General features: G+C 39.2%; 1 protein-coding gene across 5 annotated transcripts in view; it reads right to left on the reverse strand.

Moving 5' to 3' along the window:
• LOC120720205 (protein Dok-7-like) overlaps positions 1 to 13881 on the reverse strand; it is a 40196-nt gene extending 26315 nt beyond the window's left edge. For 3 of the 5 annotated variants that reach the window (XM_040009838.1, XM_040009840.1, XM_040009839.1), the window contains exons 1-4: positions 13302 to 13881; positions 13161 to 13206; positions 11013 to 11243; positions 6761 to 6961 (exon numbers count right to left, since the gene is read on the reverse strand). In XM_040009838.1, coding sequence (XP_039865772.1) covers positions 6761 to 6961; positions 11013 to 11243; positions 13161 to 13206; positions 13302 to 13355 — 532 coding nt within the window. In that variant the 5' untranslated portion in view covers positions 13356 to 13881. The remainder of the gene's footprint in view (positions 1 to 6760; positions 6962 to 11012; positions 11244 to 13160; positions 13207 to 13301) is intronic. The other 2 variants (XM_040009837.1, XM_040009841.1) reach the window with 2 other exon arrangements.
• Positions 13882 to 16032: the final 2151 nt, after the last annotated feature.

The following is a 16032-nucleotide window of genomic DNA, read 5'->3' on the forward strand; positions in this document are numbered from 1 at the left end:
TTTGTCTATTTCAACAATTTAGAGTGTAATAAAGGAGGATTTAATATAGTGGAGAGGTCAGAGAGGTCACGTTCTCCTGAGGTCTCTTGACCTCCCTCTGACAGCACAACGGCCTGCGCTTTACAAAGTGTTGTTGTGTCATTCTGCGGCTGAAGCCACCCATGTCAAAGCTGCCCTTACACTGCTGTGGCTGTGAGCAGGGGTCAAAGGTCAGCACCAAAGTCTGCTCAAGTGTTTTAACCTGTTCAAACTAAAGATTTATTGCCTCCTTTGTGCTTTTACGATGGAGCTGATTAAGTGGTGTCTCACCTCATACACGTTCATCTTGCAACGTTACAAATTTATATACACGTTGGTTTTGATAGGTGACTGCATTTTAGTTATACTACTAAATGCACGATTACCAAAAAAATAAAAAATAAAAAATCCAAAAAAAAAAAAACCAAACAAACATTCAAAGCAAAACAAAGAACAGGTGGCAAAGCTTTTTAGTTCACATTAATCTCTGCAGGAATGAAAACAACTCAAATGGACCCTTCTGGTCTCTGCTCCAAGAGGTGATAAAAACACAGCATCCATACAAAGTAACACAGCTTATAAAATCCAACTTTGTTAAGTGGGAAGTGTAAATGAGCAAGCGCCGAGAGCCAAGGTTGGCATTTTTATTTCGAAAGCAGCAGAGTCATCCAAACGGCTCAAGATGAAAGTCTAGCAAACTTTAATTACTTTAAAGTGAAATTCAGATTTCCTTCACTACCATGTTTGCAACCTTCAGAAATGCATGTAAACATTATCCAGTTTAACTATTCCAGGACGATAAAATTCAGGAACAAATAAAGAAAGTAAATAAAGTAACAAAACTATTAAAGCACTAATTACTGAGAGGTCATTTTGACCGCGTTTAGAGAAAATCGTTTTTCTGAACACTTTGGTACAGCAAAGTGCGCTAAAGTGTACAGTCACTTTAGCGCTAAGCATTTCACACGCACACCTACACATTACTTAAATGACCATTCGCCCGTGGCGTGGACAAAAGGCAGGACAAATGCAGCTTGCAGTTCTACAGCTGCTCTAACCAAAAGTGAGACACCCAGCACAGCTAAATCACTTCTCGCCGTGCTGTGGATAAACTGTGCCGAGGGATTACATGTCACAGGAATGCTCGGCCTTCGCCGCACACAAACACTGAGATGCAGCCTTCCTTTTTCCCCTTTTCTGTATAAAAGTAAAGCAGCGTTTGACCTTCTTTATGATAAGCCAGTAGACTACTGAAGGCTTATTGGTTCTTAAATGTAAAAAAAAAAAAAAAAATGTCATGTTTCCAGGAGAGTCATCATGTATCTTTAATGCTCCAATGTCTGTCTGTCCCCTCCAGGTGTTCACATACGGTCCTCTTCACTTTAATAGTTTCACATCTGACGTGTTCAAACAGACCTTAAGGAAAACTCCAGAGTGATGCATGTTGCTGAGTTTTGGGCACAGCAGGGGTGATTATGCACAGACTGAATCATTTCCTTTCTTGTTGCTCTGAACAGATGTTTTTCTAATGCTTCATCTGCCGAGTCAATAAAACGCAACGAACAAACAAGAACGACTGAAACATAGTTTGCTGCCTGTCATGCTGTGTGCTCTCCATTACACTTCTAAGCAATTCAAAGCAGCCACAGCAAGCCCACTCTTTGAATTTTGACCGATATTACACGTGATCAAAAGTGTGTGGACAGGAAAAAAGGCACAGAGCAAAAATCAAAGCTTAGAAATCAGACTGATGAAGCAGTAAAGGCCACCGGAACACTTTAGAAAGAGCGTCATGACCTGTTTTTTTTTTTTTTTTTTAATGAGTCGAGTTGAAGCTTTTGAATGTGAGTCATTCAGAGAGTACTTTGAGTTACCTGGGGTCTTTGGTATTACATGTCTGTGGAAGCACGAGCAATCAAAAGCAGGATTTCAACAATCTTGCATCTCAAAGGAAAAAGCAAGTACATGAAGAACATCTGAACAAAGTACAAAATATTACACATGAGTCACAGCGTCTCCATTCTTGTGATCACTGCTTTGTAATCATACGCTGTAGTATTCAGAGCCCGACCTAAAGATAAGCTATACAATATTATTAGCCAATGTGGCCTTATTGGAGTGTATGCCACTGGATATGAATTTTAGACTTAAAATTGGAAAAACGTACAACCTCTGGCAAAGAACATGAAGTCGTCACACTTGGAAGATGTTCACTGAACTCTTTTACTTTGCAGCAATAAACAAACCACAGATGTGATAAAGTGTTGTTTTTTGTTCCTTTTGTTGTTTACTATCTGAACAACTCTGACTTCATGAAACAAACTTCAAACTAATTAAATAATTTTGTGTAATGGCACATTTTTTTCCAGACATTGTAAATTTTCTGTTTGGGTTAAGACTATGTGCTGACCGTGTCAATGAGTCTGTCTGCATTTCCTTTCTTCTGTGACAACAAGACGCATCGTCATCATCGTGATGTCGAAAACTAATCCTAATCATAACCAAAACCACGCTCTCAGTGCAATAAGAAAAGCGTAAAGCAGTCTACACCTGTGCATTTACTGTTGAGGTAAAGACTTTCATCTCTCCTGCTCCATTTTTGCTTGATTTCTCAAGGCCTTCATCTTTTTTATGGCACCAAATAAAAAGTCCCAGCATCATCCCCTTTGGCAAATGCAGATTCATCACTGAACGTGACTCTTAGCAAATCATCCACAGCGCACAATTGTGTTCGCCCACTCTAACCTTGTTTTCTTCCCATTAGGCGTTAATGCTGGCTTTCCTTTGGCGATCCCATTTTTTACACTTTTATCACAAAACCACTGATTCTTCTTTCTGCCCATTTATGGGGTTTTTTGAGCATTTTCAATTTTCTTCTGACTCTTTGACATCTTCCATCTACCCTTAAGTTTTCCTTTTTTACTCTTAACACGTTGCACTTTTCTTAGACACAGCTGACTGGGGAAAAACAAGGAGTTGTATAATCCTTTTGACTGACAGCTCTCTTCTTGGAGAGCTGCTTCCTCTCAATCAGGTGTAACAGCTTGCTGAGGTCTGCAAACGCTCTTTTAACTGCTGACTATTTTTAATATTAAAAAGTGTCTGTTTTACACATCCAAATCACAAAGTGATTCCATATTTTCCCTCCTCTGTGCTTAATCTGGGAAAAAACAGATCAATAATTAAATTAACTTGTTTGGGGCATGTTTCATGAAGCCAGAATGTTCGGCTTTTAAACAAACGTGCATTTGCGTCACATCTGTGGTGGTTTGTTTATTTGGTTCAAAGTCAAAGAGTTGAATGAACATCCTTCAAGTGGGGTGATTACATAATGCTTCAAAGAAGGGGGTCATTTAAAAAAAGAAGAACCACAAGGCCAAAATACATGTATGACACGACATCTCTAAGGTGGCATGTTGAAGTTTCTGAATATGTGCTCTTCTAGCATGCGACTAAAACATCCATTCATCCATTCTCTTCCACTTATCCTTTTCAGGGTTGTGGGGGCCTATCCTTGTTGTCTTAGGGCCTGAGGCAGGGTACACCCTGGACAGGTCGCCAGCCTGTCGCAGGGCTTGACTAAGACATAATAAAGTCAAACCTAATTTCACTCAATAAAACTGCAATTTTAAGAACAAAACCCTTTTAACTTTAAACCTACAGACTAAATGGACAGACTCAAAGGTAAGGAGCTGCCTGTGTACCATATGTACCATACAGACCATAATGAGAACAACAGACAACTTATATATAGTTTGACCAGCAGAGCAACTCCAACTCAGTTTCTTACCATTTTCACAGCTGAGCAGACAGCAGTGTGGATTCAAGTGTTGACTTTATGGTAAGCTGATACCTAGCATGTCAGACACATTGCTGTGACATCGTTACTCCAGATGCTTTTTACTGTGTAGTGTTAAAATGGGTTATGTGGCAAAAAAAACAAAACAAAAGGTTGTGGGGTTTGGAAACAATCTAAATCCAATTTCCTCTCAGATTTAACCAAACACGTGTGATCAGATGATTGTGTACGTACCTTGTTACGTCACTATAAAGCCAGACGCTTCGACAAAACTTAAAATATCTGCATCATATTGTTGCTCTGATTATACTCTGGAAATTTTGATCAGAAGTAACGATTCACATCTGCTCATCTGCTGCTTTAATGCTCCTATGAGCACAGTTTGGAAAAGCAAAGTGTGGACAGCTCTGTGATTTACTTAATGACACAACTGTGTGATTCATAGCTTTCGAAGTCCTGGAGGGTGAAGCACCGTTCCAAGAAACTGGATACTCCATACAAATGCAGCACTAGCCTTTCAATATATCATCTGTTTTAATCTATGAACATTCAAAGCACCCTGCAAAAATAAATAAAAAAATAACAAACTGACAGTTTTGAGCAGTTGAGACCCACACAGACGATCTGCTGGAGCACTTTAACTAGTAAAAAACAGAAAAGATCTGCCACTGAAACATTTTAGCAATGGTTTTACACACATCCCTTCTACTTCCGTCAAGATTAAAGTGCATAACAAGAACGCCAGTGCTAAATGTGCTAAATATATAACGTTCTGTGTAAGGCTGGGCCAAACTGGCCAGTAACGCTCCCATTGGGGAGGAAAAGGGGAATGAATTTGTTAAAGCAATAGTGGCTGCTTTTTAGCTATCTAATAGCTAATATTGATTCATCAGTAATGACCAGACAACAATATTTCTGGTAGGTTATATGGACAAATCAAAACATATTTCCAGTGTCAGTTTAGAGCCACTGAGCTGAGATGTTAAATTCATTTCACATCATGTGCAACATACAGCACACTTTGATCTTAATTTGGCCAAAATAGAAAAACTCTCTTTTGTGTCAGTGTAAAGACCCTTAACTACAAATCTATCACAACTAATCCTCAAAATAGGAGTGTAGTTTTAACAGTAGGACTCGATAATGACAAGCTGCTAATAAGATAATGAAAAGAAAGACATCTGCCAGAATGAATAAATGGTATGGTGCCAGTCTTTATCAGTAGGAAAGGCTGTAAAACCTTTGAAAACACAGCTTCCAAAATCTATGTACTCCTTTGTGTTTCCCAGGCCGTTTCTGGCCCCTGGGCCTTATGTTTGACACAACATAGTTTAGAGACTGATGGATTGGTGGGATTTGCCATTGGTGGAAGGGTTTTTAGAACTGTGTTTCATTTGCATTGCTATAGTAACACTCTTATTATACTTAATGCTTTGCTTGCAGTTTCTGCAATGACATGATGTCATTTGAAAACTGTCACTATAGGATCTTCCTACATTGGGAAATCATGGCAGGAATCATCATAGTCAGAAAAACACTTCCTAAAATCTAAATATATACTAAAGAAAACCAAAATTCTGTATTACAATAAAACATCTAAAGACGAAGGACCAACTCACACCATCAGCTGCCTGATAAAAGTTTCTATAAGAAGCCTTTCAAAAAGGAAGCAGAAAAACAAGGACCATACAGTCTTTCGTGACGATAACAGCAATGTAGTTGCTGAGGGCGCTCTCTTTTTTTGGTTCATGAAACTCCACTGAGCATCTTCCTCAACGTGCCCGCCCGAGGGATGCCAGATGTACAACCAGAGAGCAAAAAACACACCCAGTGACTGACCTCGACCCACTAATCCTGATGTTTACAGCGATCTTCTCCATGCAAATTCAAAGTTTGAGCATCACACAGGAATCCAAATCAGGTCCACGGATGCTTAACAGATGACCACGGGGTTTTAAAAGCGCTAAACCAAAGTACTAAAAGTTAAATTTGTTTGCAGGACGCAGCAGAGGATACTGTTTGTTGCTCTCTTCATATGCCCACGTTTGATAAATTATTCATCAGCCCAATCGTACGGACAGCAGCATGGTCAACATTAAAAACTGTTGAGTTATTATTTCGCTACAGGATGAGTTTTCATCCAAGAAGTTCTACGCTTAACAACAGAGCCTGAAAGAACACAGCCTGAAAGATTAATTTTCTCTGGACTGCTGGACCAAAATATTATTCCGGCAGACTATTTACTGTTCCTGTCACAGGAAAAAGGTTTTAGGTCCACTCTATTTTGCACAAGGCACATTTGCAAAAGTAAGGCAAGGACAAAATAATCATCAATAACAAAGACTCAAACTTCCTCTCCTAGCTATATTTCCTCAGGCTAGAAAGCATATTTTTTGAGTCAGATTTATTGTACTGAGAAAGAGCTTCTCTTTCACGGGCAGAAAGATAAGCATGAATCACCGCAAATCATAGCCGGTGATTATTTTGTGTTTTTGAGAGAGAGAAACACACACAAACCACAGCACGTATCATGATTTAATGAGCCATTAGCCTCTAATGATGGAGAGATATTAATGTTATGAAAGGATGGAGATGTTTAACGCAGTCATACTTGAGTCTCTCTGTCTTTTCTTAAAAGCACATTTTCTTTGAAATTCACTGTTGGGGTTTAACATTGATGCTCTTTTTCTTCCAATTTTGTTATTTTAATATTATTACATTTTTGTTTAATGTCTTTTACTGTTTATGTGTTTCAGATGCCTCACTTTACAATCGGTGATTAAATTTTGCATTACATTTTCTTTGTCACTGTGCAGCCTAATAGCTAATTATCCCCTAAACCCTCTGCCAAGCACAAAATATTATTTTAATACCCATTTACATAAGCTTAACACACTCAAATGTTGCACAAAACAGACAATAATTAAGCAGCTATAAACTTACAGTAGCCACATCTTGTTCCTCCTTCAAACACGAATCCATTTGGTACAGGTCCATATCTACGCAGGTCTGGAAGGTTCCAGTGGCCAATAATAACAGGAGGGACATCCCGAGCAAGAGCCAACAAATTGTTGCACAAATGGAGAGTTGCAGGCCCGCTCTCCAACTTGGTCCCTGGTAAGACTCCAACACTGAATCTGTGAACTGAGAAACACACAGATCCTCAAATTTAACGCATATTCCAATAACTGTAAATGAGTTTTACAGTAAGTAGAAAGAGTGGAAAGAGTAAAGAGGAACATAAATGAGGCAAATAACCCTGAACACATTTCTTCATAAGCTGCGAAATCCCTCCTATTTTGTCACTCTCAAATACCCAAATGTCCGTTCTGGGTGAATATATTTTTGTAAGTAAATCTGAAGCATCAGTGTTCGACTTGCATTGCAGTGAAATATGTGCCATTTAGAAAGCTATGAATAATTATGTTTGCAAGTACATTACCTAAATATAGTAGCTTGCTAACACATCGCTAACATTAGCTTCTAGCAGCTAATTAGCAAGAGGGAGCTGGAAAAAAGATCCTCTGGTATAATGAAGTGTAGGTATTTTGTAAGAGTTTTAGCCTCACTTTGGTATGAGGCTGAAAAATAAAGCTAACACAGAAACCCTGCAATACCTTAAGTGTCCAGAAGTAATTCAATCCACACAGCAACCATGCTTAAAATATTCAAGTTTAGAGTAGAACTGTTCAGAGCCAGGTAGGTTGCATAAACACTTTTTCTGTAGAGATAATTGTTTTCATAAACTGATATACCCTGAATATATTTTTCCAATTCTATTTTCCATTGTTTAAAGTGTGGCCACTTTAAGTGGCAGGCATAGATGGCATAAAACGTAGCTAATATAACATCGTCGACTGGTTTTCTAGAGTCCTGTTCTGAAGGCTAGGGATTAGCATTTTCACGATCTCTAGCTTGGTATTTAAAAAAAGCAAGCAAGCAAGTAAAGAAACAAACAAACAAACAAAAAGTCTACGGGAAAATGGCTTTCTGACTTGACCTCTTTAAAAGCTTTCTGATGGGTTTATGGGCTCAGTCATTCGTTTTGTGTCATAATGAATAAAAATTTAAATTTCATGGAGTTTTTCCGTGAAAATGCACACCGGTTTCACGGAAAACAAACTGACAAACTATGACTAATGATGTTTTTAGCCAATGAGTAAGAGTTTCACAGTCAACCATTTCGAAACTCTATGATACGATCCTGTCTTTTAGTAACCACTCTATTGTTAAGCTTAAGTGTACATGGGAAGGAGAACTAGGAATTCAAATACATGAGGAGTCTTGGGAACAGGCTATAGCGAGGGTACGATCTTCCACCTCCTGTGCTCGTCAATTTAAGGTCATACACAGGGCGCATTTCTCTAAGTCTAGACTTTCTGAATTGTATCCAGAGGTGGAAAATAAATGTGATAAATGCCATGGCTCTCCTTGTCACCTTAGCTACATGTTTTTTCTGTGTCCTGAGCTGGAAGGTTTCTGAACAGGGTATTTTGGTATTATGTCAACTGTTCTTGGGGTAACTCTTCATCCTTGTCCTCTGATTGCTGTATTCGGGATTCCTGATCGCTCACTTACACTTGATACCACACAAAAGGATATTATAGCCTTCACATCCCTATTAGCGAGACGTCTAATATTGTTACATTGGAAGTCTATTAAGTATCCTACTACTTCCCGGTGGCCTAAAGATGTCATGTTTTTTTAAAAATTGAAAAAATTAAATATACGTTGAGAGGTTGCACAGCCACATTTTTCCACAAGTGGCAACCCTTTATTTCTTATTTTACTAGTCTAGAGGTATTGCCTGTTTAAATGTACTTCTGTTATTGTTATATCGCTGTAATATGTTTGATGGCTGTGTTGATCTGTGTGGGACTTGGGGTGGGGGGGGTCTTTGTTTTAGAGTGTGGGTATATATATATATATATATATATATATATATATATATATATATATATATATATAAAAAGTATATTTACTTAGGAAAATGAAGAAAGGTTAATTGTATTTCGGTAACTGCAAGTACTGTGTTGTTTTCTTTTTTCAATAAAAATATTTGACAAAAAAAAAAAAAGAAAAAAAGAAAAAAAGTTTCACAGTCAGATCTGCCCATCCCCACGCATCCTGCTTTTTAAAATCTACTTGCTCATTGGCTAACAACTGGTCAATCATAAGTCATCAGCCAATGAGCATACTACGGATAATCATTCATTTTGACAGAGAGTAAGACAAAGATTTAAAAAGGAATTAACTAAATTAATTAATTACACCAGTAAACTAAACTAAAGCTGACCATCTGGTGTCTTTAAGGCACAATGCAGGTTTGAGACACTTTTATATTAGCTTTATTTTTCCAACCTAGAACCTACACCCATGTTTTATGCTGTGTTTTGGAGCATAATGTTGCAGCTGGGTCAGTAATAGTATTTGGGCTGATTAAAGCCATTGTACTGAACCTCGTTAGTGGTTTTGTTTCTTTGTAGGATGTTTTTTGCAATTATCTAACAAATAACACACACTGTTGTGATGGTTAACTGTACTTAAAAGTCAAGACAGTACTCCTGTTTTTGTGAGTGAAATCACATTATTTTATTAATCTGTTACTTATGACTAATGAGCACATGCAGCCGTATATACAGTTTATGGATGTAGTTTGCTAACCTTGCATTAAATGATAACTTCAGGCTCAAAATCCTTATCAAAATATTTACTTCTGTTAAAAAAAAAATACAAGATGGCTGCTAGCTAAATCTTCCGTTTGCAAGCTCACAAACAGGGTGCAACATTGGCTGCATCCATCTTTTACATACAGTCGATGGCTGCACTTTATCTCTATAGGGATTTTTTTGAGGGCTCTACAACTATGTCCTAATGAACCATCAAAGAAACCACCAAACAGTCTACTGGGATTCACTGTGATTAAAGTGAGCAGGATTGCAGAACTAATGAGTAATGGAAAGACAACGGTCAATGTAATTTTGCATACTGACAAAAACAGGAGAAAAGCTTCACAAGGGGCAGAAAACACAGTGTCCTCACACGATGATTACTTCAGCATGGATTTGATTTCATTCACAAATAAAAAGGGGAAACAGCTGCGGACAGAATGAAATCAGCAAGCCGAGCACAACGGGCTCAGATCTAAAGCCCAGCGCAATCAATCAAAGCGTGTCACAGACATCTGTGTTTTATGAGTCTGAGTCTCGACAATAAGAAAAAGGGGAAAGTCGGGTATAAAATTAGAGCGAATCACAACACTTCACTGGCGTTTCTGCCTTTGACTTTGCTAAATTTCACACACAGCAAGTGTGGATCTTGTGGATCTTCCTCAACAACACTAAACTAAAAACTTTCGCGGATTTGAACAAACTTGGCCAGGGAGATTGATTAACGGAGGTGGCGACGAGGGCATGTTGGCCAGGTGCGGCACATCATCGCTCAGGTTAAAAAGGATTCATACAGTCTCACGTAAGACAACAAAAGCTCTGTGCATGGTGGCCCTCAGCCCAGCAGCTGGCAGGTGACATTTCTGCCAGCTTGGATGCACTCCACTCAGTGACATTAGGACACACACACACACACTTATCCAACTCTCAATGCAAGCCTGAACAGACACAAGTGCATCTGTCCAAGCATGCACACATATACTTTAACACAAAACAGACGACAAACTGGAAGGAACAACTGCAATGTAATTTGTCTTAAGCCTCTTCCACACAATCAGGTCCCCCAGCACTGTCATTAATGCTGATGTAAAATTCAGCTGCCACCTGCTGAACAGTTCGTTGCTATTAATAGCTCCTATTGCTTCATGATGCATGTAACTTATATAACAAGTCCACACAGTAAACAATATGCACACTAAAGAGAGTCAGTGCTTGACTAAATGACATTCTTAAGAGTAATCAGACATGAAAAAAAAACAGCTTTAGAGTTAAAATATCACTTTAGACAACAAACGTAGTACGATAGTAGATAACAGATATTCATTAAAGACAAAAATCATTTGTTTATCTAGGAAATTGATTCAGAAGCATGTAGATGATTGCACGGGGGTAATTTTGAACAGCTGGACAGGAACATCAAATATCATCATTTAAATTCCTTGAAAGGTTTTGAGGGGAAAGAAAAAGAAACTCTGTTTTACTGGATGTTTAACATAAGTAAAACAAACACTCATGGTTCTTCTCACCTTCTCCTAGGCTATATCGCAGGCGGGCGTCCCATGCCTGCAGGGCCTCCCTGCTGTCAAAGCCCAGCAAAACAGCCTGATTCAGGCAGAGGATGGTCAGAGTAAAAGCCACACCCTCATACCACTGTCCAGCTTCCAAGCCGCAGATCTCCTCCAAGGTGATGCTCGCCCTCTCCTTGTTGCCGTGAACTTTCTCTGATTTGTCTTTAAAAACCAGCAACACGAGGCAGTCTGCAGGACAGACAATGAGCAGGAGACGAAACAAAGACAGAAGAACACAGTCTGCATTAAAACATTATTAAATTCTACTCTTTTTTTTAAGATGTAACAGTTTATTAAAAAAAAAAAAAAAAGTAAAATCAATACTGGAATCCCCAAATGACACTGACAGTTACTAACAGGATGTATTTTGACCCACAGTAGCTACTGTAGTGTCCTCTGTTTGTTGCCACCTTTCAAACAATCAGTGTCAACTGACAAAACAACACTGTGTGTGTCCGTGTATCATCCCTCTCCTTCACACACACTCGCATAACTGAGGCATGAGCACAGACAGCTGGGATAACATGACATCAAAGATTTGAAGAGCAGCAGCACTCAGCCTCACTCCAACCTGTGGAGCATGTTGAGCTGTGCAGCGCAACATACCCAAGAAACCTTTCTGCGGTAAAACTGAATGCAGTACAAATACAAGTTCACGCTAAATCCACTCACTTTTCCATAAAATATTTGAAAATGTGTGCAAACATAATGACTACTAGATTTTATTTCCGCAGAGCCGAAGCCTCGCAGGTAAGCGTGACTGTTCACATTCATGGTACATCTAAAAATACAGCGAGTCTCTGGCTCAGACTTTAGCACATTAGCTTTGAAGATGGGATCAAAAAAGAACCACAGGTTTGAAGCTTGTGTGATGTTGTTTTAGAAATAATCTGAAAGCCTGCTGTTGTACAGCAGAAGCAGTACACATGGTAAAAATAAATAATTTATAAATGTAATTGTGTAAAAAGAAAAAGTAAACTGTGCAGAAATGCTTTCAAGAGTGAGTTTACAGCATGGGGAAAAAAGACAGTGTGTGGATTAAAAGCACCTTTGGCATCAGTTTCCCGTTTTTTAAAACACAATCCCACATTAAACGTTTGAGTCACTAAAAAGCTTTTAATGAGATTCTTTTAGCTTGTGCTAATGTTTCAGCTCTTTTTCAGAACCATTGTGTAATATAGGTTTTACTAGAGGTGGGCAAGTGTGGATAGTATCAATATCATCTCTGGTATTGGTGTCAGATTGATACTAGCTCAATAATAGGCTCCATACTTTGTTTCTATCCACTGGGTTCAGTATGTAGCCTGCTGAACTGTGTTAAATAAATTATTATTATTTTGGAAACGAAAAAACATATACATATGTCAAAAATCCACTATTAAAAACGTCTTGACTTTTTTGTGTTGACAGTCACGTCTATTTTATTTATAGCTCATAACACATTTAAACAACTGAAGTTTCCCCAAAGTGGCACATTTACATTACAGGCAAAATAGAAGGAAAAAAAACTGTTTATCTGCACGAAACTGCACAAAAACCTAATAATTGTGTTTTGCTCTGGTAATTACTTATTGGAAAAAGTTAAAATCATTGATTTAGTGTTCAGAATTTACAAATTAACAACAATTCACCAAATCTCCCCTAGATAAACTGCCTTTATAGGTTAGGTTTCAAAGTATCAGCAACACTGGTCCCGTATTTACTTGGTATCGGATCTACAACACAAGTTGCAGTATCACCACACACACACACACACACACACACACGTCTTTTAATACCAACTATGGTTTGCACACATGTTGATTTTGAAATTCAAATGTATTGAATTTCTCATGCAAGCCTTATTTTAAAGGTTTTAGGTCTTTTTGTCCCTCCTTGGACGCTATAGCCTCCTGGGCACTTGAACACAAACGCAGGCCCTTTGAAGCCGAGGCTTGTTGAGCTCTCACGCAACAGAAAACACAAGCAGTGCAACACCAGCTCACTGTCCTCCTCCAGCTTGTCGCGGCAGATTTGTGTAGCCGCTGTCAGATTTAATTTCAAAACAACAATGCGAGCGAGAAATGCTAAAAACAAAATTAGCTAGTTTTTAAGTTTTTTTTTTACCTGCTACAGGCGACGGTTTGCGGAGCACGAGCCACCTGGTTTTCCACTGTGAAACAAAAGAAAAGTTTTTTGGGGGGTTTTAAAGCACTGGTCAAAGTGTGCATAGGAGATATCCGCATATTAAGACAAAGTAAAAGCAACCTTTTTCCCGTCTCTGAGTCTGGCGTATCCCTCCACGACAACAGAATCCGTCATCTTCAGTCATGGTTCCTGACAGCTGCAGAGTCGCTGCCTGAATGAGGGGTCACTTTCAAAATAGCTGCGCTCTCCTCTAGCGGGGCGCAAACTCGCCCCCCAGCAAGGAAGGCACATGGAAAATGGCATGACCAGTGTCTGTCTGTCTGTCTGTCTGCCTGCCTGTGTGTCCGTCTGCCGGCCATGCTGCTGCTGCCACCTGGGCTGGTACAGTGAGACGCTCCCGCGTGTTTAACATGCCACACGCCACTCTAACAGTAAAACCGAGCACGTTAATACATCAAACCAGACATATACACTCGCCGGACACTTTATTAGGTACACCTTTTCAACAGCTCGTTAATCAATCACAGGGCAGCAACCATCTTTAGGATTCACGGAATGAAACGGAGGAAATGTACAGTGAGCGTCAGTTCTCAGCGAGATCGCCTTTTTGATGAGATTAGAGGAAGGAAACAGTAACTTGAATAGCATAAAAGAACATTGTGATGCTGGGAGCAAATGGGCTACAGCAGCAGAAGACCACACTGGGAGGGAACTAAGGAAACAGGAAACTGAGGCTATAATTGTCATGGGCTCACCAACATTGGACAACAGAAGATTGAAAAAAAATGGTCCAGCGAGAAAACATCACCATGTCAATGAGCCGGCTCACTGTACTGGCATGGCCTCCACCGTCACCTGATCTCAATCCAGCAGTGCACCTTTGTGGAGATGCATGTGGAGCAAATGTGTAATGCTATCATATCAGTATGGATCAATATGTGTACTAATCTTCTAATAAAGTGGCCATTGAATGTAGCACCACCCTTTTGCGTTCATGTGGGGTCAAAATGTTAACGAGTTAAACTAAGCAGTTGCCAGGATTTGTGGGTTGTTTTTTTGTTCGTTTGTTTGTCTGTTTTTGTCTCACTGTGCTCTGTTTTTGTCTTTTTCTTTATTCCACCCAACCGGTTGTAGCAGACTGCTGCCCCTTCCTGAGCCTGCCTTTGCTGGAGGTTTGTTCCTGTTAAAAGAGAGTTCTTCTTTCCCACCATCACAAAGGGGTTGTTTTGTCACAAAGCCAACCCTTTGTGATGGATTGTTGGAGTTTTATTCAAAATACTGTAGGTCCTTTACAGTATAAAGCACTGTGGCGGGGCGTGGCCTGCGGTGCCGTGCGGACGAAGCGGACGCAGGCCACGCCCCGCCACAAGCACTTTGAGGTGTTGCTGTGTTTTGGCACTATATAAATAAATCTGAGTCTGAATTGCATCAAATGGAAGTACACTGGACTGAAGGTTAAGTCAATGGAAAGCAACCAGAAAAAAACACAAAACAACTGGAAAAAGGTTTGACAATTAAACAAGTTATAAGGATTTTAACTGTGAACATATCACCAGCCTGTGTAAATGTACATTAGTAGATGTGGCCAAAAAATGGACAAAACCTTTGCACAGTAAAAGAGGCAGGAGGCACTGATTCACCGTGTGAAGGGGTACTCATTGATACACCTATACTTCATTTACTCTAGCCCACTTATCAGCTGATGAGTTTGCAAAAACGCAAAGTTTCATTTTGATTGTCGGCCACACATCTGCAGTGGGAGCAGCAAGAGCAAAAACAGGAAGACAGCTGTGTATTCTGGACGAGTGGTAACATGGAGACTTCAGTCCTAACATTCATATTTTTCTGTTAATTATTATTTCAGCCAATAATGTTCAGTGTACCTCTGTGGCACTCTGCTGATTAGTGTATACCAGGTAACTGGGTTGCATCGAGGTGAGATCGCATTCTCACCAGTGAACTGCTCTGCAGTTTGTTTGGTCCGCCTCCTCTGAAAGGCCTTGGTACAGTTGTTTTAGTCTGCACACCTGTGCAAAAGAACCACACCAAGGGCGGAAAGCAATCTGAAGTTCAATTTAAACGGATTAAACAACTAAACACCATGAAGGTGTATTTAGAATTTCCAGAAAAAAGGTCACCCACACCCGGAGGTAATTTGTATCCGTGCACTTCATTGATTTGAGAACCAAAGCAGGGCAGTCTAACTTCAGGGGTGTGTTTGGTGCCACCCAAGGTCTCCCAGACCCTGGAGCTAATCACATACACTCAGTGTCTCTGGACCTATTAAGGTAATTTTAAGCTTTTAATACCCCTTTATTATCTTTACATTCAGTTGTTCTTGGAGCTACTTTCTGTATTTGGCTTCATAGTTTTAGGTATCTGGAAAGTTTATCTACAAAACAACCTTAAAACTGAACTGTGCATATTAAAAGTACCACATCAAGTCTATACAGTCTCTTTATGTAATTCTACATATATCAGCAATAAATATATATTGTTATTGTTTTTTACCCAGTTTCTGTTATTTTCTTAGAGATGTTTCACTGTTTCAAAGCTAATGTGTTTAACTAGTACAGTAAAAGGACTCAAGACCTTGAGATGAGCTATTTTTAATCCATCTATTATTTCTAAAGCCCATTTATATACTTAATTTAAAAAAAAACTAAAGAGAGAAATATCTGATGAATGAACTGAACAGCAATACATATGAAATCTCAGAAAATCCAGCCTCATGATAACAGAGAAAAGTCCACTTGGAGAAAAACAGCTTGTAAGTGAACCTTGAGACTGGCTTGTTTTAATTACATTCACAACAAATCACAGCTCTTTAACAAAGACACTCAAAGTTTGA

Source organism: Simochromis diagramma, unplaced genomic scaffold (genome assembly GCF_900408965.1).
Source record: "Simochromis diagramma unplaced genomic scaffold, fSimDia1.1 OVJJ01000274.1, whole genome shotgun sequence".
In the NCBI taxonomy this organism is placed as follows: Eukaryota; Metazoa; Chordata; class Actinopteri; order Cichliformes; family Cichlidae; genus Simochromis; species Simochromis diagramma.